The 24,297-nt window shown below is 40.3% G+C and overlaps 1 protein-coding gene across 2 annotated transcripts in view; it reads left to right on the top strand.

Moving 5' to 3' along the window:
- CHCHD3 (coiled-coil-helix-coiled-coil-helix domain containing 3) overlaps nucleotides 1-24,297 on the top strand; it is a 230,048-nt gene that overhangs the window by 157,016 nt on the left and 48,735 nt on the right. For both annotated transcript variants that reach the window (XM_088141426.1, XM_088141427.1), the window contains one exon: nucleotides 17,616-17,686. In XM_088141426.1, coding sequence (XP_087997552.1) covers nucleotides 17,616-17,686 — 71 coding nt within the window. The remainder of the gene's footprint in view (nucleotides 1-17,615; nucleotides 17,687-24,297) is intronic.

Below are 24,297 nucleotides of genomic sequence, written 5' to 3'. Positions count from 1 at the left end.
CGAATTTGGTTTAACTTTTTCCTGACCGCAACAATGCCTCAAGCATGCATTATAACATTAGAGAAGGGGATAAATTCTGAAATTGTTTGTACTTGTTTTGATGAAGGGGGAAGTCATTTCTTTATATATTTCTTTTCCTTTATCCTTTATTACTTTTAATATTTTTTTAAATTTTTCTTTCTGTACTTTTTGATTTTTATATTTTCCTTAGTTTGTATCAGTTTTTTATCTTTATGTTTGTAATAAACAATATCATTTAAAAAAAGCATGCTGTGCCTATTAGCACCACCACTGCTGAAGGAGGAAGCACCCAAATTCCATCAATCTCTTTGTGCCTCCGGCTTCAGAAATCTCCTCGGCTCTCTCCTACTGCGATTGTGACTCTGTCTGTCCCAAAAATGTACATTGGTACCTCGGGATACGAACTTAATCCGTTCCGTGACTCTGGTTGCAACTCGAGTTGGTCTCAAGTCGAGGTAAAGTTTCCCATAGGGTTCAATGTAAATCCGGTTAATCCGTTCAGCCCTCTGAATTTGGTCGCAACCCGAGGCAAATTTCCCCATAGGGTTCAATGTAAATCCGGTTAATCCGTTCCACCCTCCGCCCGAATTTGGTCGCAACCCGAGGCAATTTTCTCTTCAGAGCCTTACTCCTGCCAAGCCTGCTCTGCATTTTCTTTGGAGCCATGCTAACACGCACACCAAAAACCTTCGCAAAACACTGCAAAACACACCACAAGCCTCACCGAACGTCTCCTTGCTACCGCGACCTCGCCCACAGGAAGCCGTGACCGCGTGGCAGCAGGGAAAATGGCCACGGATCCGGTTTGTAAGTTGAGGCGAGTTCGTAACCCGAGGTAAATTTTTCCTGCTGAAGCTGGTCGTAACCTGAAATGTTCGTTAGTAGAGGCGTTCGTATCCCGAGGTACCACTGTATATAAATCACCTTTGCACTCTGCTATTTTCAGTCAGAACGATAGCAAGAAGCTCTGTTCTTATTTCCTTGAGAATAAATAAACTGCCTTCATCTGCTGGGGCATGTCCAGCGCTGCAAATCTTTTGTTCTTCAGCAATTCGGAGGTTCCACTGAATCTGTTCATTTCACCGTCTGGAGAGTCCCAGGCTCAAGCCAGATGTTTCCTCCCTCTCTCTCAGGAGTGCTGGTTGCGGGATTCCGTGAGTGTCTCCCAGCAAATAGGTGGTGTGGATTTACTGCACTGTGGGGTGAAGGCTCTGAAGGACCTCGTGCCGGCTTTTGTCACAGGTCTTGATGTTTCCAAGGCCAAGAAGTCAGTGTGGCAGCATTTGGGAAGAAGCCAAGCCCAAGATAATGGAGAGGAGTAGGGGCCCAGCTCCAATAGCGGGCCACCAGATAAATTCCCAACCCCAGGCAAACTGGAAAAAGGAATTTGTAACGGCTTGCGCACATTTGTGTTGTGATGTGCCGTGACTGTTTCGACTGTCTAAATCAGTGTTGTCCAAACTTGGCCACTTTAAGATGAGTGGACTTCAACTCCCAGAATTCCCCAGCCACCAATGCTGGCTGGGGAATTCTGGGAGTTGAAGTCCACTCATCTTAAAGTGGCCAAGTTTGGACAACACTGGTCTAAATCAAAGGGTATTGCTTGCAGTAGTTTGGAGGGCAAAAATAACCCTTGCTAGGAGCTGTGTTTCTGAAGCATTATTTTTTAGCTCCTCCTGACTTCGCTAGAGCTTGGAAAGGACCTCCTAAAATGATAGGATGGGTCGTAGTTAAAACTGAAAATCTGACTGTATTGAAGGATTGTTTTCAGTGTTCTGAAAAAGAGCACGATTGGAAATCTCAGCTTCGTGGGAGATGAACTGGGTGGGAGAAATCAGTATAAAAGAGAGCAGGGAAATTGATTCGTGAATTCTGAGAAACAGTTGCGGGAGTGTGAAAATCATCCTCAGTAGGAAAATGCCATAAACATCATCTGTTTTCTTTTATTTTAAAAAAAATCGAAGAATGAAAGATGAAGAATACCTACGAACAGACATGAAGGAAGATGCAATGAGCTCTCCAGAATGGATTCTTGAATAAACTAATTTTTACTGCAGAATGTTAGGGATAGGGGTGAAACAACTGCATTTAAGCCATTTAAGTTGGCATTGGTGAACAAAAGAAGTCCAGATGGCCACATGGGTTTTAGAAACATGGCTTGCAAGGAGAGCGAGGACACAAGTTTAAAGACCTAGCTCATGATCCTGCACTGTATAAGTGCCATTTTGTTCCAGTTTTCCTCTGCTAATGTACATTTTGCACAGGCTCATCCAAGTGCTTTCATGATGAAGTTTTAACTTGTTCAATCTGTTTTCCTTCCTGTAGATGCAAAGGAGTGCAAGAGATCTCTGTGTATGTGTGTGTGCTTATAATTGTATCATCTGGCTAAGATAGGTGGATATCACAGAATCTGCAAACCACCAGAGAGCTTCTCAGATATCTGGTGGTCTTTAATTTGACCTACCATGGCAAATAAAGATGGATGGATGGATGGATAGATAGCTTCCTGTTTAAATTAAACAGGGTTCCTAAAAAGCTCACCCACATAGAAGTTAGTGTTATAATTACATTCCTATTATCACCCTTTTCCCATGGAGTTTGGTTCAGTGTGAGGCACCCTGTTTAAGTTATGTAATAGAGAAATACTATACAACAACTTGGTCAAGCCTTCTGAATTAAGATGCCTAGATAGAGAAGTCCATTATATTGTGGCCTTTTTTTCTTTTTCTTTTTTCTTTTAAATTTTTTTAAATAGTAATTTTATTAAAAATTACAATGATAAAAAACTAATACAAACTTAAAAAAAATAAAAAATAGAAAGTGCAGAAAAGAGAATAGAAAAAATAGAAAAGAAAGAAAAATAAGGATACAGTAAAAAAAAGAAAAATATATGAAGAAACGACTTCCCCTTCATAAGTATAAACAATTTTAGTAATTTATCACCTCTTAAAATACAACAAATAATCTCTTCTTCCCATAACCCATCTCTTATCACTAAACAAATCCTTAAAAACCTCATCATTTCAGTCCTGATCAGCAAAAGTCGATTAAAGGTTACCAGAGATAACAACATATCTACAGTATTTTAACTTTGATCAATAAACCAGCTTTCTTCCTTTTACTTTTAACAATCTTGATCTTTAGTCCCTTCAAACAATGTCCTAAATCTTTATTTCTTTTCATTTTTTTCTTTGTCCCTTCTCATAAAATTCTTCAAAGCTTTAACAAGCCTCCTTTGTAAATCCAATATAGGAAAATTATCCAGGTCGCTCTCTTGGTTTGTTATTTGTATATCCCTTTTAATTATTAAGACATTAGCTGGTTTCTTTTGTATGTCCAATATAGCATCTTTTTCCATATCATTCTTGTAGCTTGTTATTTTTAAATTCACTTTCAGATCAGTCTCAATCTTTTTTGTTAAAACTTGTTCCTCTTCCATAACTTCTGTTAAACTCAGAAGTATATCTATAGAGACAGACACTCTTAAAATTAACTTCTGAGTCCATTGATCAAAAGTATCCTTCAATATGTTGAATGTTAAAATATTTTGCTCCATTCTGTTAAATTTAAGTGTTCTTCTTTAATTATGATCTTTGGTTCCTTCTAGTTCGCTCTAGTGTCCAACCTTCAAAGTCCCATCCTATCATTTTTTTAAAAAAGAATTTAAAACAAAAGTATTTTCTCATGGGAAAGATTTTTATAATTAATTCCAAAATCTTATTTCAAATTTATCTGGACCCTTAGTCCATTTGTAACTTTCTAAAATCAAAGTTTTAATCACCCTTTTGCTGTTTATTCCAAAAACTTGTATTTAAACTACTTTCACTAAGGATGGAAAGAAACTCACCCAGTGCTATAAAACTTATCAACCCAAAGGTTCCTAATAGCTGAAAAACAGTTAACAAGCAATTTCGGAAAATGAATGGAAAAGAAAGTATGCGAACCCAGTGTCCTTTTTGAAGGCACCGACCATGGGTTGAGCAAGATGGCTATTCCCTCATCTCCCATTGCTCTAAATCCACCGTAGACCACAGTCTTGTGGTCTCCTCGCAAGGAGCAACTGTCTGGAGCACCTGTGGGCAATCTCAAGTCCTCTTCTTGTCCAGAGAGGAATTCTGAAAAGCTGGTCTACTCGCCGGCTCTTCATTCTGCTATGGTCTTCGGCTCCACTTTTAGCAGAGCTGTCTTCAGTCCGCCATTTCTTCCCTGGAAGTCTCATGTTGTGTCCTTTTTTCTATGGGGGCAATTCACTCTGTAGTTTTGCTTTTTGCCTGGATGTTGGAGAGGCAACCTCCCCAGGACGATGCATTCTATTGATTTTAGAAGTCACGGAAGAGAGTCTTGGAGGAAACACCCTCTTGGGACATTGGACCCTACTCCACTTTGAAATGGTGTTCATTAATGGAGAAGTTCACCCCTCGTGTTGACTTCATTGCAGTGGCAAATTGAATAGTCCCAATTTTTTTTAGCCATTTTCAGTGTACAGAATCAACTGGCGTCCTGTGGGAGAGAATTTAGTAGCTGCCTGGCATTGTTATAGATGTGCCATTTCTGCTAATGTGCTCACAGTCTGGAGTGCCGGTATTATTCAAGAGGGAACAATGAAAAGTTCTCGCTTGCCAATTAAGTCTCCAGAGCCTTCTCAAAGCAATGAAAGATGACAGGGGGCCTTTGCAATACGAAAGGATTGCAAACATTAGTAACTTCATGAGGCTGGATTTTGTATTATGCAATATTGCTGATACAGGATGCCAAAGAGGAAAAAGTTGTAAACATAGTTGGCTTTGATTAGGCATCCTGTCATCAAAGGATGTTTAAATATCATTGTGTGTCTAACCATGTGCTGAAGATTGAGAACATTTGTATTAACAGAATGTGTTTCAATTACATGCAAATTAGATGGTTGAGTGAATTGCTACAAGGCTTGTGAAATAGGTATATCCTTTGATGAAACATTTTCATTTTCTTTAGCACCTCTAAATATTAGCAAGGCAGTGAATTTTCTAATAGTGAAATGAAGCATGCTATCTTTTGAGAGGGATAGCAGACGTACCCTTAGACTTATTAGAATGATCCTTTAGTTGTGCTTAAAATAGGCTTAGATACAAAACTTTAAATATGTTGGCCCCTTAGGGGATAAAGCATGCTTGTAAAAATAATGGAAAAGATATGGAGGTTCCTCCCCCCTCTTTTGATTTATGTGTTGGATATGATTGATACAGTAGAATGTGTAATCTTGAAGGTAGGGGCCATTTAATTCTGAATTATTGGATGAAAGGTCTTTTTAGGCAGAGCTGTAATCCCTTTGACACGCGTTAATGCTTGGCTCAGCTTGCTTGTTTTCTTGTCCTATTAAAAAATACAGCTGCTCTGTTTTCTAGGGTCAGAAATATATTGACTTCCAGGATTTTGATCTTCCAAGAGATGATCTTCTGTCTTGAAACAGAGCTAAAAGCTCTTTTACTTTGAACACTCTTCCATATGCATATTGCCGTTCTGGAGAAAATCACATGTATACTATTGTGTAGACTCAGTGTTGGTAGAACACCGTCTTAATGAAAATGGGGATTGTATTCCAAATTGAATAAACAATGGACTCTTCTAATGATAAAGGGAAGTTATCATTGGTGATAACATGGATCTTCAGAAGTGATAATTATATGGCCAAGAACAATGGGCAAGAGCTGGGTATGCCAGAGGTCTTTTCATGAACATCGCTTTGCACATTGGCAGTGTGTCACACCGATGTCTGTGTTTCTTCATAGATATGCAGCTTTCAAGTTGCCATGTTTGCATCAGTCATTTGTGATGATGCGTAAATGTTTTCCTTCAATGGAACAGGAAGTGGTAGCATGTCAAGCATCACGGGAAGAAGGCATCTGATGGCCAAGATCAGCATCATATAGCATAATGGGACAGGTTTGTCTTGAGGAAGACTCTGTCTTTCCTTATCACTTCACTTTGGTCGCAGGATGATGAACCTGTTGAGTCTGCAGCATCTTTCTAACTGAACGGGAGTTTTCATTTCCTACTGTGGGTTATACTTGGGATGTTTGGTTTTCACCCCCATCTCTAGGAGCCTTCATGGAGGGAGGGAGTTAAAGTCCAGTCTCAATGGAGGCAGAATATAATTTTCATGAAATGTATATCCCACATATCTCAAAGTAATGGATCTTAAACTGAAACTTCTGTGGCATAACAGAAGTGTAATATTTCCCAGGAGTAGACTTGGTTTCAGCAAATCTGATGTTGGGTTTATGTCTTGCTTGTGGTCTTCTCATAGTCACCCGTTAGACTAATAGTGTATGGGCGCTTGGTTTGCTCCAACACAGATCTTCTTATGTTCTCAGAGGCATAAAAAAAGATATTCATCTTTGTGAAATACAGCGAGGGATTCTTAGATGTTCTTCTGTGGTGAAGATATTTCATCAGATATAGGTAACACGATATTTTGTAGAGGGGTGCAAATGCCTCAAGATCAAAATGTTTCCAATGTCTGAATTTCTCCAACCTGACGGGAAAGGTTCTAACGTTTTGCAAATCCCAATCATTTAGCACTTTTACTGTTTCCAGATTAGGTTCTAAGAAAGCACATTTATATACATGTGCCCCTTTTCTGAGTTTCTATACACAAGTGAAGTAGTCACCATGTACTTAATGCATTTCAGGGCATTTCTCTTTCACGTTGAAGGATTCAAGCATGTCCACTGTAAGATTGATTTGTTAGTTATCTTTGGGGTGTAGGAGCTGCTGAAAAATGAAACTCCTTGGCTCTTTCCAAACCAGAATTCAGTGGGGTGTTTTATTGCATTACAAGTTTTTAACCATGCTTGGAAAAAGAGATGTCTACTGCCATTTAAATCATGGCACCCCTGAGAAAGCACTTGATTATAAATCAAGACTAGTGTATTGGAACAGGGTGTGCGTGAGAGCTGGAAAGATACAGAGATGAAGAGGGAGAAAAAGTAAATTAAACCTTTTTAAACTTGAGGCACAGGAAAGGGAGGAATGGATCAGGGCAAGGCTAACAGTGGTTAGCTTGGAAGGAACATTAATGATGGCGTATTGTTTCCTCATTCCAAAGAGCAAATTTGATGATAGGCTAGGGTTTTAAACAATATTCTACTGTGGCCTATTATTGTTTAGATAGATTCTGGCTGGAAGGTTGCATTAGACACGTAACCAGAGTTTTGTAGATTTAAGACCCACTAGAGTCTCAGATCTTCTCAAAAAGGACAAAGTGCAGGATATCTAGCTGATGTTGAGGAGCGTATCTTCACACTCTGTAGAAGAAACACACATTTAATATTCCGATTTTTAGGGTGTTTGTAGTTATTTTGTGCTATTTTTTTTTCTTCTTGTTCAATTTGTTTTTATTGAATCAACAAGCAAATGTCTTATGTAGCATACGATAAAAATGCTCTAAAATTTGCTTGGTTTTGCATTTGGGAGAGAAAGATCAACGTGAAGTACTGTTTCAGACAAACTCTTCTGTGAAGAAGAGGACCCATGGAGATCTGTGGTGGGTAGATAAAAATAGCAGTGTGGGTCTTAGATACTTTTTCCTTTCGCTTCTCCTAACTACATTACCTTTCAAAGCCTACACAACTCATGTCCACTCTGATGGTGAGAACATATCCTTCCAAGTTCAGCTGAGAAGGTTTGTCTACAGCTGCCATGAGCTCATGGGGGGAGGGCAATTCTGGATTGAGGCTTTCCTGTTACCACCCCAAGCTTTTTGGAATAGTCCTCTTTGTAGGTTTAAGCAGCTAAAATCTTGGTTAGCTTTTTAAAAAGCCCTTAAAAAATATCTTTTTGAGCAAGCTTTTATATGGCAAATCATTGTTAATGTTTTGTTTTTATTATTTATTTATTTTTATTTATATATCAAGTTTATATGGCTGCCCATCTCACAAAAAGTGACTCTGGGCAGCGTACAACAATTAATAAAACAATGTATAAAAGCAGCCGTTCTTAAAAAATGTAAAAAAACCCAAAGGCACAAGAGAGAGTAAATGTTAACCACAGCAATGGAGCCACCTCAAGATCTCACTGGTTTTACTTTTAGTTGTACTTGTCATCACTATTAGTTTTATGTGTCGTTTTGACTGTTGAACAGGCTTTTATATGGCGATTCATTGTTAATTTTAATTTTTTGTTTAGATAGATAGATAGATAGATAGATAGATAGATAGATAGATAGATAGATAATCTCCATTTTTAAGGTTGTTTGCCCATGGCTAAAAGATCTCTTTTTGAACAGGCTTTTATATGGTGATTTATTGTTAATTTAATTTAATTTAATTTAATTTAATTTAATTTAATTTGCTTGTATTAGTTTTACTTGTCATTTTGATTGTTTTTAACAACTTATATTTATTTTTCACTGTAAACCATCAAAAGACTTCGAGGGTCAACTAATAGTTGTTAGATAGCTGATAGATGGATGGATGGATGGATGGATGGATGGATGGATGGATGGACGGACAGACTCCATTTTTAAGGTTGTTACCCCATCCCCATACCCCAAGCCACGGCTAAAATGGTGGAGATTTCAAAACTAGCTTTCAGCTCAGCATATGTGGGGTTCTGTGTGTGCACTGGGCCACCAAAAACAGGATGTGAGTACTTAGAATTCCTTGCAATTTTGCTCTGTAATTAGAACTCAACCTCCTGTTCCTGCACTGCTGTAGAAAACGTGAAAGCTATATTTTTTCCACTCCACCGATATAGGATAGGGTATCGCTGTCATTTTCCGAGCCGATTCCTTGACCTGAAACTACCATATGTCATAATTTATTGTCTTATTAAGGGACAGATTCAATTAACCAGCTGAGAAGAAAGAAGCTATTTTTTTTTCTGCTAGTACATTAGAAGGCTGGACATTAATGTAATTCTTAATGGACAGCCTATTAAAATAAACATGGATATTTCTATCCAATGTTTATATAGTTCTAAATTTCCTATTTAAAGCAGAGTGTGGTGGTTGGGTGGGAGGGGGGAAAAAAAACTTTGCCCATTGAGAGAGAGTGTTTACATGCGCACACAAGGACAATTCCAAGTGAAAACCAGGCCACTCAAAACTTGGGCTAAGCTGAATCTAAATTGATAAATGGCTCCTTTATGGTCTGAAGTCAGATTAAAGCAGTTCAACACGTGTAGCTGCTGATCATTCAAATGGCAGATCCAAAAAGAAAGAAAGAAAAAGCCAAGCCGGTACGCAAAGAATATTGCCTTTGTGTCCAAAATGTGCCTTCATACTTTAAAATGATAAAAAATTGCAATCGATCTTTACAACTGTTGTGTTCATCTTTATTGATCAGGCCGAAGAAAGATAAATCACTCTCCATATAAGATGATAGCAAATGTTAGCGTCAGAGGGGACGGCAGGTTGATAGAGGACGATTCATCATCTCAAACGGTGACCTGTCCATATGTGCATTGTCGTCCGTCTGCTTGTCTAATCACATCCAAATTGATTTTATTTGTTTCTGAGAAACCGGCATGTGACTGTCATTGGATGAGCACGATTGCTAAATGTGAGGGGGGGGGTCAGCAATGTGAAGAAGATTCCATTTTCATTTTCTTACTGGCCAACAGTGATTTATTAAAAAATAAACTACCCCACAAAACACGTGCATGGAACTTTGCTTCACAGACAAATGAATTATTAGGCCCAGATTGCGGGAGCCAGCTTGGAGCTAAGAGACCACCATGTTCTGTTTAATCTTCACACGCCCTTTTGACTGTAGCATCAGTTCCACAATTTATTATAATTTGTGTAAAAGACATGAGGCCTGAAACACAATTTTAGTCATCTTCTCGGTGTAATGTTTTTTTCCAATGATTTTTGCAGATCCCTAGTGGATATCGGAGTGGTCTTGGAGAGCATAAAATTGCAGGCTCAGATGATTCAATATTTGCCCTGTTACTTTTCCAGATGGCATTTGATCTTTGAGGTGTCAGTGAAATTCAGCTGAGCACTTCTTAGAACACCTAAAGGCGGGGGCCTTTATTTTTTCTGTCTGTGGTTTTGTTCTTCTAGCCTCTTAGCCATCAAGTTATTGTGATTTTAATAGGATACATAGCAGAAGATTCTACCTGATGACCCAGTTCTCTCTTGAGATTGGTTGGGGAAGATATACTCAAAAAGTGAAAGCAAAAGGGCCACCAGTCAAAACATGTTAACTATATGAAGTGTTTATACCTCTGTCTTGAGGAAGAAGGTGTTTTCAGATGAGGGTGAAAGGGTTAACGATGCTCAATAGACCCTTTTTCATATGCAGCTACTTTTCTATACATACATATATCCATCACACGATTCCCTTAGGGTAAGCAGCATTAGCCTCAGAAGAGGAGAAAAAAATAGTAAATTAAAAAGCTGGAAAGAAAATTAAACAGAATAAAAACTACTTTACACCATTCATGTTCTGATTCTTCCTATTTTGCAAACCCTTCTTGCTACATTCATACACTGGTTGAAACACTGCCTTCTTTAAATTTTTCACCTCTCTCTCTTTAAAGATCTCATCGCTCCGTTCAGCTATGACTTTCTTAGATTTCCCCTTCCATTGACCCACTTACTGTTCCTTCATATATCCTGTGGTTCAATCCAGATTTGTTCTCTTTATATGGCCTGAACACCTCACTTTTCTATTCACACCACGTTCATTCAGCACCCATTTATTTTTGATGAAACTGTTCTCGTTCCAGGACACACTTTTCTTAAGTAGCTCATTTCCACTGCATTCAACTGGTTTTTGTTTCTCCTGACTTATCAACCTCATTTTCGTAACTAAGTGAGCACACACTTGTACACAGTCATTTCCACTTCTTTTGGCAAACATTCATTCTTTGCAACAAACTCTTTACTACCCACTATTTTCTACTGGCATTTGCACATCTTATTTTTTTTTCCATCCATTTTCCTATCTTTAATTTTCTTTAGCATTTTTCCAAAAGTGGTTATATCAGCTTGCTCTAGTTTTTTGTCAGTTATTTAACTTGCAATTGTTCACTCCATTTTACCTGACAAACGCTAATACTTTGGTCTTTGATATATTAGTTTTCAGATCCACACTCCTTAAATCATCCAGTCTGTCTAATATCCACTGCAAATCATCCACCAGCAAAACAGCATTGTCTGAATCCAAATCTATACAGTTTGTGTCCCAACTGATCAAGAACATACCTCTAATGTCACTGCAAGCACTCCTTGTACATTTTTCCATAAATACATTAACCAAGGGGGACATTGCGCATTCTCATCTTACTCCGTGCTCAAGGCAGAGCCACTTGCTAAGCGTGACATTTATTCCCCTGCATGCTTGCTTTCTCTCGTGTACCACACTTGCAATCTGCAACTCCATATTTGCAAAGAATATTCCATAATTTGTGTCTCTTCATTTCATGATATGCTTCCTCACAATCAGCAAACATGCAAGAAACATTACATTCCTACATTTCTCAGCAACCTTTTAAAGAGCAAAAATCTGGTCTATGATTCCCTTGCATACATCAATCCACACTGCGCTTCCTAAACTTTGTTCAGTATCAACTCTTGTATACTTTCAGTCAGATTTCTGCCAAACATTTCCCCATGCGCACTTCACAAATTAATCCCCTGTACTTTTTCATTCTTATTACTGTTTCCTTTGTATTCCAATGTTCAGGCTTAGTTGAGGCCTCCCTATACCCATTAAACAAGTTGTACAACCACATTTTAAGCAAACCACATCCATATTTATTTAAACACTTCTCCAGTTACCATCCACTTATGGAGCCTTCTAATATTTTACCTTTTTATAACGTTTATAACTTCCTTTGTATCATTTTTTGGGTTGGAAGTTAAGAAGATCGGCATGTGTTTCAATTCCACTCTTCATCAAATCAGTCTCTTCCCAAACACAACTCCAAATGCTCCTTCCAGCATTCTTAGTTCACAGTTCCGTCCCATTGCAGTCATTCCTCACTTTTATTCTAAGCTCTGCTCTTCCTGCTGGTGTCTTTGTGGTTAGTCTTCTTCACCCGCTCCTGAAACATTTTGTTTTATTTACAGTGGGGCAAAAAAGGATTTAGTCAGCCACCAATTGTGCAAGTTCTCACACTTAAAAAGATGAGAGAGGCCTGTAATTTTCATCATAGGTATACCTCAACTATGAGAGACAAAATGGGGGAAAAAATCCAGAAAATCGCATTGTCTGATTTGTAAAGAATTTATTTGCAAATCATGGTGGAAAATAACTATTTGGTCACCTACAAACAAACAAGATGTCTGGCTCTCACAGACCTGTAACTACTTCTTTAAGAGGCTCTGTCCTCCACTCGTTACCTGTAGTAATGGCACCTGTTTGACCTTGCTATCAGTATAAAAGACACCTGTCCACAACCTCAAACAGTCACACTCCAAGCTCCACTATGGCCAAGACCAAAGAGCTGTTGAAGGACACCAGAAACAAAATTGGAGACCTGCACCAGGCTGGGAAGACTGAATCTGCAATAGGCAAGCAGCTTGGTGTGAAGAAATCAACTGTGGGAGCAATAATTAGAAAATGGAAGACATACAAGACCACTGATAATCTCCCTCGATCTGGGGCTCCATGCAAGATCTCAACCTGTGGGGTCAAAATGATCACAAGAATGATGAGCAAAAATCCCAGAACCACATGGGGAGACCTAGTGAATGACCTGCAGAGAGCTGGGACCAAAGTAACAAAGGCCACCGTCAGTAACACACTATGCCGCCAGGGACTCAAATCCTGCAGTGCCAGTGTGTCCCCCTGCTTAAGCCAGTACATGTCTGGGCCTGTCTGAAGTTTGCTAGAGAGCATTTGGATGATCCAGAAGAGGATTGGGAGAATGTCATATGGTCAGATGAAACCAAAGTAGAACGTTTTGGTCTAAACTCAACTCGTCGTGTTTGGAGGAGAGAGAATGCTGAGTTGCATCCAAACAACACCATACCTACTGTGAAGCATGGGGGTGGAAACATCATGCTTTGGGGCTGTCTTTCTGCAAAGGGACCAGGACGACTGATCCGTGTAAAGGAAAGAATGAATGGGGCCATGTATCGTGAGATTTTGAGTGAACACCTCCTTCCACCAGCAAGGGCATTGAAGATGAAACGTGGCTGGGTCTTTCAGCATGACAATGATCCCAAACACACCGCCTGGGCAACGAAGGAGTGGCTTTGTAAGAAGCATTTCAAGGTCCTGGAGTGGCCTAGCCAGTCTCCAGATCTCAACCCCATGGAAAACCTTTGGAGGGAGTTGAAAGTCCGTGTTGCCCAGCGACAGCCCCAAAACATCACTGCTCTAGAGGAGATCTGCATGGAGGAATGAGCCAAAATACCAGCAACAGTGTGTGAAAACCTTGTGAAGACTTACAGAAAACGTTTGACTTCTGTCATTGCCAACAAAGGATATATAACAAAGTATTGAGATGAACTTTTGATATTGACCAAATACTTATTTTCCACCATGATTTGCAAATAAATTCTTTACAAATCAGACAATGTGATTTTCTGGATTTTTTCCCCCATTTTGTCTCTCATAGTTGAGGTATACCTATGATGAAAATTACAGGCCTCTCTCATCTTTTTAAGTGGGAGAACTTGCACAATTGGTGGCTGACTAAATACTTTTTTGCCCCACTGTATTTACTCTGCACTTTTCTGCTTCTTTTAATGCAAATCGTTCCTTGCTCTGTTTGACTACATTCTGTGCAACTTTATATTAAAGGAGGAGGAAAGGAAATATATATGCATTATGCAATATATTTCTCTCCTCCTTTTGTGCCTCATTCCTTTTCTTATTTTCCTTTTTTCCCCCTCATTCACAGGTTCTTTAACTTCATCGTTTCACCAAGCATCCATTTTCATGTTTCGCATTAGCGTAACTCTGCACACTTCAGTGACAGGCTGTAACATAATTATTTTCATCTTGTTTTAAGTAGCTTATACATTCACTTACATCTACATTCCATTCTTTCTGTTGGGGGACTAAGTATCATTCTGCTTTCACTTTAATTTCAGTTGTTTCTTTCCTTTTCTTTCATGTCCATTTTATCCCAAGATCTACTCTTCACCCTACCAAAAAATTATCTTACATTTAGAATCTTTCATCATCCTTGGCTCCTTCATTTATTGTCTCAATCCTTCACTGTAAAGCCCCAAAATCAATTATGCTTTTAAATTTATATTCATCCCTTTGCAATGCATAGATATTAGTATACACGCTTACACCATGTACTTGAAACAAAAGCACCTTTTCAAAGAAGATACTCACCAAAGAGTCGCCATTCTCATTCATTCTTGGGTCTCCAAAAGACCCAGTAATTTTTTCTGTAGTCTAGCTCCCAGCCATCCATTCATATTATCATCAGAATGATTTTTCCCTCCTGGATTTCATTCATTCAGAATATTGCACAGTTCTTCTCAAAACTCACCATTGGTTGTTCAGTGATCATCATTTATTGGAGCATAACTTGTAACCTTCCCTAACCCATCCTACTTTGTACACACCAACAGCCTAGATGATGCCAATTTCTACTTCCTGACATACATTTTAGCCCTTTCATTTTTAATTAAGCCTACAGATTTACTTCCCTGCATGTATTTGTCAGCTGCTCCACAAGATCAGACCATCTTCATATGAATCTTATATCCTTCCACTTTCTCCAAGATACACAGACACATCATTTTTTCCCCCTTTCATTCTTTAATTCATGCCCATTACCATTTATTCATCTGGGTTGCAATCTTCTGTGTGCCTTAGTTGTCACCAGATGGGCCCATACTTGTTGATCTCTGCCACCCATCATGGCTTGAGTCAGTTGAGGCTTTCACACAATGATTTTTACTAAAATAGAACATGTAGGCTAGACTACTAGTCTTGGCCATACCTGTGCCACATGCAACATTCCCTGCTAATGATAAGGACAGGTATATGTCACAAATGCAACCAGAGCCTAGTTTTACTGCTAGCACACACATGCAGTTCTATGCAAACTAAGATCTCTAAGCTAGAGACCAATTTGCAGTCCAGCATACTGTTCTAAATCCCATCAGTTAAGAATTATATGTATATAATTATATACATATCATTATATACCAATTAAGAATATAATTATATCTCTTTGACCTTCACTGCTTGAATGCATGGATGAAGTGCCTCTATATAGTCATCCAAGAAACCCTCTTTGCTGATGACTGTGCACTCCTGGTGCACAAAAACAGTGATCTACAGTTGAAGCTGAACATTCTGAGATGCTGCTATGCTCTTTGGCCTATCAGCCTGAACAAGACTGAAATTCTTTATCAGCCTGTGCCAAATACCAACCCCGTAGAACCAAAAATCACTGTTGATGACACCCAGCTGACAAACATAAACAGCTTCAAATACTTGGGAAGCATCATCTCGAGCGATGGGTCTTTGGACAAAGAAATTGACTCGAGGATCAGCAAGGCCGGCCAGGCACTGGGGCGGCTGTGTACTAGAATGCTCAATCAACACAACATCTGTATCTCCACAAAGCTGGAAGTCTACAGAGTTGTGGCTATCCCTTCTCTCCTATATGGACGTGAGTCCTGGACTCTGTACCAAAGGCACATCAAACAACTGGAGAAATTTCACATGGGTGCTCTTCACTCCATCCTTGGCATTCATTGGCAAGACTGTGTCTTCAACCTGGAGGTCTTGGATTGTGCAGACTCCACCAGCATTGAGTTCCTGATTATCAGAGCCCGGATGCGGTAGGTGGGACATGTCATCAGAATGGAGGACTACCATATGTCTCGCCAGTTGCTCTATAGTGTCCTGGAGTCTGAGAAGAGACCTCGAGGTTGACCACACTACACTAAGCACTGCAAAGAAGCTGTGAAAGAAACTCTATGCCACTGTGACATCTAGCCAACATCAGAAGTTGTGGTTGCTGACAGAATCCACTGGCGAGCCCTGTGCTATGAAGCCTCCACCAGCTTTGAAGACAGGCGCTGTTAAAAACTGATAGAAAACCATGAGTGGTGTCACAGGATAACACCCACAGTTACTACAGAATAACACCCAAAGTTAGTACAACAGTGGACTTCCAGCTCCTCCATGGTGCAAACTGGGACTGCAGACCCACCTCCGTGTCCACAGATGAACTGCACAACAGCGTGTCTTCTTCGCACTGTACTGACACATATTCAGGCTCTGTTACTACCTTTAATATATAAGACAGATGGACTGATTGATTGATTTCAAATACGGGCCCTTTTTTTAAAGCAGAGAATAGTGGATATAAACAGATTCTGTTCTTAATTGCATATATATTTTGGCAAATAGTGTGATTTTATTCTCATTGAAATCTGTGATAGCTTTCTTTTATACCCCTACATTCCAGTCGAATGATTGGACCCATCTCTTGCTTTAACTTAACTCAGTGCCCCTCTCAGAGACATAGATAAACCCAAGTTCTTCCCCACTTCATTCCAGTGTAGAAAGGAACTGGACCATCATCACTATTTGGGTAGGTGGGTTTCTAGCTTAACGGTTCACTGTACCCATCACTATGGGAGGAAGCTTCATTGAGTTCTATGGAATTTATTCTTTAGTCGTGTGGGTTGTTCTGCATTTCTTTCTTGTACTTGATAGAAAATACGGTGTATTTCTAATTTCAATTGTGTAAATGAGGCAAATGGTTTATCTGAATTCCTATCATATTTATACTGATGTATTTTTAGCATCATTCTGGCGCAGAAAGATGAATTAACAGTCAAGGGAAGAGACATGTTGAGGTTCCCCCCATATGACTACAGATAATTCTGCCTCCTCTCTTTTATTTCATCATTTCTTCCCTTTCCTGCTTTTTCCCTCCCCCCACCAAAAAAATATTTTATATGTGTGTATGCATGTGAATGAAGAGATTTTGAGAGCGAGAGAAGGGGAAACACTTCTCAGAGCTATATCTGATGAAGCAGACTGGGTAGGGAGTACGCTTATATGGAAATAAAGAGTTAGATCTTTCGGGTGCCAGAAAACATTGCTTTTACCCCAAATAGCAGCTTGGCCGACTTACACAGAAGTCACTTGAGTGCTGTGAATATTATTAAAGTTTGCCTGAGCTGTTCTGTTTGTCTGCGGTTGCCAAGGCCTGAGGCATTGTGATGTCCTGAGGGTTCAGCTGGGGAACTCCGCTGAACCTGGAGACCAGGTTCCTGAGTGCCAAGAGTGGTAGGACCACAGGGAGTCCTGTGGCTGATGATGGAAAAGCCGGGGAGTAGAGGAAACCAAGCCAAAGAAAGAGGGCCCCAAAAGAAAAAGGTGCCAAGAGAAAGTCCAAGATGAAGGGGCAAAATGTGCAGCTGAATGGAAGGAACACGGATTATGTTTTCTGGTCAAGATGTTTTAACTAATTGGAAAAGCATCTTGGATATTTTCCGTGGTCCTGCTCGTGGCAGTGCTTGAAACCACAGTATTGTTATCCACAAAGACCTCTTTGGGGATTCCAAGAGAAATGAACTTCCACCCCATAAATGTGGTTATCCTTTCTCCTTTGCTTATTTAGGCATTTACACTTAATTTCCTCCCTCTTCTTCTCCCCTCCCTTCACAGAGCTCACAGTTCTACAAAGTCACCACGGAGCAATACCAAAAAGCTGTGGATGCAGTAGAATCCCGGTTCAAGTAAGATCTTTTTTTTCTTCATTGTCGACTCTGTTTTGCTTTGGTTCTCGTAAATGCCATGAACATGTAATATATGTTGCAAATGTTGTTTTTCCAAGAAAGGATTTTGGACTGAAACAGCTGAATGGTACTTGTGGCCTTGAAACGTTGAGAGACACAGAGTGTGCTTTTTAGAGGAGCTTCATTTCTAGGATCAGCCTTATTAGAATGCAAAGAACTTGAGAAAGAGCAGTCAAAAACAAATAAACAAGCCATATTATAAGAAGGCTAAATTTACATCATACCCAAGGCCAAACACCAAGACTTATTTTTAACTGTCGTAGGAACTTTTGAAAACAGTTTTAAAAATACTGCTGCTGTTCCTGCTGCATTTGAAAGTCGAAATCTGCCTCTTCCTTATCGAGCTAGAAAGGTTTTTAAATCAGCAGTTGAAATTTGCCCTTCATGGTGCAGGTCAGGTAAAATTCTCTTTATTATTCCCCAGAGGGCTAAATGAAGATCCAGTAATTGCAGGAGCAACGTAGCTTTGACCCTTAGCCCTGGTCAATCTGCTGCTGCTAATTCTTCCAGGAAACCATCTTTCATCATATTTGAGAGCTTTCTTTTCAGAAAGTGAAAGGTCCCCATTTTCTAGCTGTCTTCTGAAAAAGCTGCCAAGAGAAGACACTGACCAGTACTCTGGTCTGGAAGCCTGTTGTTGCTGACAAGCTTTTTGCCTACAGGTTGCTATAAATTGCTTAATAATTTGATAAAGATCATAATTGGGGCCCTCACAGCAGCCTGCACTGGCTGGAGAATTCTAGAAGTTGAAGTCCACACATCTTCGAGTTGCCAAGTTTGCAAAACACTGCTTTAGACTCTCTTTCCATATGAAGGAATCTCAGGGATTTGCCCTGGTCTGCCTTGTGAAGTGTATGTTCAGATACAAATGTTTCAGGTATCTTCTCAACATGAAGGTAACTTGGAAACTAAATGTCTGGAATCCTGAAGGTGCGGAGAGATGAAACTCCTGTATGGTGACTCAGCCACCGCTGTGCCTTGGCCACTGATTCTCTGTTTTGACTGAAAGTTGCTCCAAGTCTTTCCCTGTCAGTTGCAAGGGGCTGATCCTTGGTCACCTGTAGATGCCTTCAGAGAAAGCTGGACAGCCACTTGTCAAGATTTTTTAATCCTGGGACCGGACAGAGGTTGGGCTTGATGGCTCCATGTCCACCTCCCTTTCTAGGATCCAATAACACAATGGTCTGTTTTGTCCCAAGTTGTGATTACTCCTTTCCCTAGAAAAGACCTGCATTTGACTGCATGGATGGATATGGCCCTGGGGTTCCATCGTTATGCTCTCCTGGGATCAAGTCTGTGGGGCACAATAGTGGGTTACTTATGAATTAAGATATGGGGGACCGCATCTCAACCACAGAGATCTACTCTGCCTGGCAAAGATCCTAATATTACCAGTTTGAAAGTAAGCCAAACGGAGTTTAACAATGGGAAAGAGCTCTACCTAATACCCTAGAGAACAGCTTCTTTGACAAAAAGGGTGTTCTGGTACAAAGTAGCATCTGAGAACCTGGAGAACAGAACTTTATGGATATTCTTCCCTAATCCTTAATATTTCATTGATGATTAAAATAGTGGCTGATGTGGGTCTTCCGGGCTGTGTGGCCGTGGTCTTGAAGTCTTGTTTCCTAACGTTTCGCCAGCACCTGTGACCGGCATCTTCAGAGTGCAGGAGCACAGACAGGAGCAGTTCTCTCTGTGCCCAGCAAGAGCCTGAGCCTCTCTGAGCACAGAGAGAACTGCTCCTGTCTGTGCTCCTGCACTCTGAAGATGCCGGTCACAGGTGCTGGCGAAACATTAGGAAACAAGACTTCAAGACCACGGCCACACAGCCCGGAAGACCCACACCAGCCATCGTATGCCGGCCGTGAAAGCCTACATTAAAATAGTAATTAATACTATGAAATGCTGTATTTAAAACTATTATTATGTTGCTAATTTAAGACTAACTGTGACAGATGATTTTCTAAGATCCACTAAAAATGTCCATGGGGAAGGGGCTTCTGTTATTAGAGTTAAAGTAAAGGCCATCTCCCTTTTTCCTTGCTACAGAAAGAGTGGGTATTTTTAAAGTTGACACTTTGTGTTTCTGTGCTCATACGCATTTAAATTAAACAGATTTTCTTTGAAGTGCATTTTGGAATGTAGTTTGCTATTTAAATCAGACTGAGATTAAAAAAAAAAAACCCCAAGCATTGACGTTCTTCTGATGTCTCGTGTTCAGTTTAATTGAACGTGAGGATTGAAGGCAGGGTTTTGAGCCGTAGTGCTATAAAGAGCTTGCTTAATTGTCTGTAAAGAGAGAAATTAAATAAGGTTGAGCTGCTAAATTTATAATTTCGTTAAATGCATAAAGCAATGTGTTGCGTGTCAGCGTGATTTCAAGTTGTGAGTGTGAGATTAATAGAGCTAATTGTGGCATTGTTGCAAAGCAACTCCACTTAATAATGGCAAATATGCCTTGAATTTTTAGTAAGTTTCCACTCAAAAATTAACTTTCTGTGTCAGCTTATAAATGCCAGTTTCACACATCTGGCTCACTTTTACAGAGATTCTGCTGACTGGTAAGATGATCCTATTGAAACCTGTAGGCTACAGTGTGAGTGCAGGACTTGACAGAGCCATGTATATTTCTACCAGCAAGTGTGCAGGTAGTGCAAGAGATACTACATTGCACCTCCAGTATATCTGTGCAATGGATTCTTTGGGGAAGTTCTCTTCTTGGAGGTGATCCTGTAGTGCTCCCTTGTATCCAGTGAAAAAGATCTGCAAAGAGGCCCATAAAATGGCACGCAACCAAATACTATCTAAAATGTCAGATCTAGCAATATGCAAACCGTACCCTGAAGGCCACACAAAACATTAAACAAGATAATATTCCAATCCTTTAAAACAATGGGCACTCAGAAAGAAATGGTCCCCTCCTGGACAGAACGTTGGAAGAGGCTTTGTAGGAAAATTCTGAGTCTCTGCTGAGAAGGTTCTTCATAGAGCCACAGTACCTTCCCCTTTCAGCTAGGGGCCATTTAAAGCAAGGATATTCCAGCTGGTCTTAAGACAGGAGCAGATCATCCTAGACCTCTAATCTTTGTGTGTTTAAAATGCTGTAACCAACATCAGGACTTATTTCTCTTTAAGAGTCTAAATTTGCATTGCTAGAATTCTAGTGGGTCTTTCATCATCAGTAGTGTTCAGTGGTAATCAGTTCCAAGAGCTTGGTGCTAATTGGCCTGGGTGAGATGGGGGTGAAGATGTTGGTCAAGGCCCAGGGAGACTCAGGTTCAGATCCACCCACAGCTGCATACTGGGTCCTTTGGGCCAATCACACACTCTTAGCCCAGTCTCCTCTACAAGATTGTTGTCAGGAAAATTTGGAGGAGAGAGTGTTATTTAGGCCATCTTGAACTCCTGGAGGAAAGGCAGGACATACATCTAACATATACGTAAAGAAATGTGCAGGATCAGTCTTGAGAAGCTAAACCTAATGAAAGCAAGGGAGCTTCACAATTGGGGAGTATTTCTTGCTAGGGTTGAAATTGGCCAATTCATATTTTCTTCTGAAGGACGTTAATGAAGGATTGACTTAGTAGTCAAGGAACACTCCAAAGTATACCTGGAATTTTGTACTGGTCTAATTGACTATAATAAAGTTAATACTATACCTGGAATTCCTGTGTTTCTCATAATTGCACAAAGAGCTTTGTATTGATTCAGTGGCAGCAGAAGTGTACTTTGGTGCTAATAAGTCACACCTGAGCATTTGGGACCTTTCAGGGATCTATGTCCTGGGGGTTCTGCGTGTGCAGCTCCTAAAATGGGATTAGTACTTGAAGTGTGGTGCTTGGGTGATGGCCAGAAATAATATATAGGCGTCATCATGGTTGAACTTTGCAGTAATGCTCCTTTCCCCTGAGTTCTCCATTTGGCCTTTCTCAAACCCATGTGAGATAGCTTGAACAGTCAGTCTTAGTGGTTAATTTGGACTTTTGAAGAGGTAGAGAAAGAGGCCAGATGGCCCAGCTATCTAGAATTGATCTGCAATCTGACATATTCTACCAGACATTGTCTTTGTGATACTTACCTGATGCCCTCTTTTTGCTGATCCCAGTATTGCATAAATTTTAATATTCCAAAACACACTTCAAGAAAAGAAAGAAATCTTTCTGGGGCCTAGAATCACATTGATTGTCAAATGGTTTATCTCTCGTTAAGACACTAATTTGCATTGATCAGATAGTAAATGATCAGGTTGTGCTAGTTCCTGCAATACCCAAATTGTATTAAAACCCCATTAGTCGGCCCTGCTGCCTTTTTCTAATGCAGGCGTTGTGTTCTCCACTGTTGCATTATAACCAAAATGATTATATTACACAGATGTCTCGTTCGTAATGAAAAGTTTACATAAGAAAGGAGAAGGAAGAAAGGCGAGAGTTTGAAATTACAGGAAGGGTCTTGCTCTGGAGAAAAAAGATTTGAGCTTTGATTGAATAATTATATTATGTGTCTCCCAGGGATTTTTTTCTTTTGTTCTTCACAGTCAAGGGGTAAAAACCAGGCAGCTTGAGGGATAACATTGTCTTCTGTGATGTTTGAAACCAAGTGCCATTATTGTAATTTGCGTAGAGATTGAACCACTCCTGTTCCTGGAATTAATCAGCTGCACTCCACAACTGTCACATGATCTCGGGAAAATGCACATTTGGTTTAAGGTGTTCCCAGTGGGAACTATGTATGCATCCAATTGCTCTCCAAATCACATTACCCTTCAAATCCAGAGTGGAAACTGACCCTCCTGGGTCTTTATTTGGCACCCTATCCACTACCTTAGACTGTGCCACTAGATGGGCAAAGAGAGTACGGAAACATCCTCAGAAAAATGACAGGTTATTGCCAGAGGCAGGTCAAGATGGTGACCGTTTCTCAGTGGCCACCTAACTGGGGTCCTGTTCTGCATCCTAAATCTTCGGTAGTATCCCCTGGTTGTATCATGATTATCTGTACAGCTTCTACGAGAGGTTTCAGTCTGCTCCCTCACCTCTGTAACAATTGAGATCAGAAATGGGGGCCTTTCCTGCCAGAAGAAGAGGGAACATCATTTTTGGTGGGGATCTAGTATGGCTTAGCTCCTGGGGTGTGGAACAGAAGGTGCAGGCAGATGCAAAGGCTTAATTACAGGCCTTAGGCAGGCCCTTGGGGCACCTTTCTTGTTTTTCTTGTAAAGATTTATATTCCACCCTTTGACCTGATGATCTGTGTGCACAACATGTTAAATTATACCAAGACTAGTCTGTGGCTTTGGATGGCAGCAGAAGACAGAGTACCTGTCTGTGGCACTGGGAAAAAGTGGTTATAACTGGCGGTTCCTCTGGATTATAGCAAAATGACTTTCCCTTCCTGTCTGCGTGTCCACAGAGAATTATTTGACGGTGCCACACATCCCTTATTGTAATGCTGATGGGCCCACAGATGGGCCCACCGGTGAATTAGAAGAAGTCAGCTCTATCGGGAGAATGTAAGTTCTCAGAGCAGCCATCTCCAATCTGTTTTGCTTAGAAGGGTTGAGATACAACTCCCAGAATCCCCTGACAGCCACCTCTCAGCCATGCTGCTAGAGGAGTCTGGGCACCTTGCTTCACATGGTCCGGGGAAAGGTGCTGTAGAGAGTAAGGGAGGTGACCTTGATGGAAATACGCAAGAACCGTTAAATAGGCAAAGGAGGCTGAACATTCTTTAAGTCCCGGGAAGCCAGAGAACATTTGGAAGCATCTCAGCCAAACACCTCCCTGATTCATTGGGTATAAGAAGGAGGGGAGGTCTAGCACACTCAGACTTGGAAGATTGTGTTATAGCCTGTTTCAATAAAATGCAGTTCTGGTCTTCCTGTGAAGCTGATTTTCTGGTCCAGTCTACCTAGTGGGATTGACCAGTGCCGTAGAGTTCCTAGTCAAGAACAGCAACCACCCAGGACAATGGAGGTCTTCCATCCCTCCCTCCCTCCCTTCTCAGGGTCCAGCCAGAGAATGACCACCACCTCTACTTGTTTTTCAGAACTAAGCCAGGGAGAAAGTGAAATTACTGTAGAAGTAAGAATGCTGTTAAAAGTTAAGCCATCCAGGGCTGACCATTATTCTTTTGGCTGAAATGATAAAAATGAAGATGAATTTCATACATACTCCTCTGCATCCTCTTTCAGGCAGATGCTACTCTATAAACTTGGGGGGGGGGGAATTGCATTTGATGGTTTAATCTGAAAAAAAAATAATTGTTTTTTGCAATCTAGTGGGTCAGAAAGGAAATCATGAAATCAGAAAACCATGGACCTGAAGAGTAACTGAAAAAAAAATGGGGATACACAGTCCATTAGGAAATATTAGCAGTGACCAGAGAATACATAAGAAAGCAATCAGCAAAGCATCTTTAAGGGTTTAACAATGGCATGGAAGTGTTGTTATCATTGATAAAGCAATCACAGCAATTTGAAGAAGAACTATTTTCTAAACTCTCTTAAATTCATGTCAGAAAGTCCCTGCTTATTGTAAAGTGACTAACTCCTC

The sequence above is a fragment of the Python bivittatus genome, unplaced genomic scaffold, assembly GCF_059951505.1.
Source record: "Python bivittatus isolate LINGU-HERP-01145 unplaced genomic scaffold, Pbiv_v1 ctg000330_np1212, whole genome shotgun sequence".
Classification (NCBI taxonomy): Eukaryota; Metazoa; Chordata; class Lepidosauria; order Squamata; family Pythonidae; genus Python; species Python bivittatus.
Note: the sequence above shows the minus strand (reverse complement) of the source record. Positions and strands in the feature narration are given on the sequence as shown.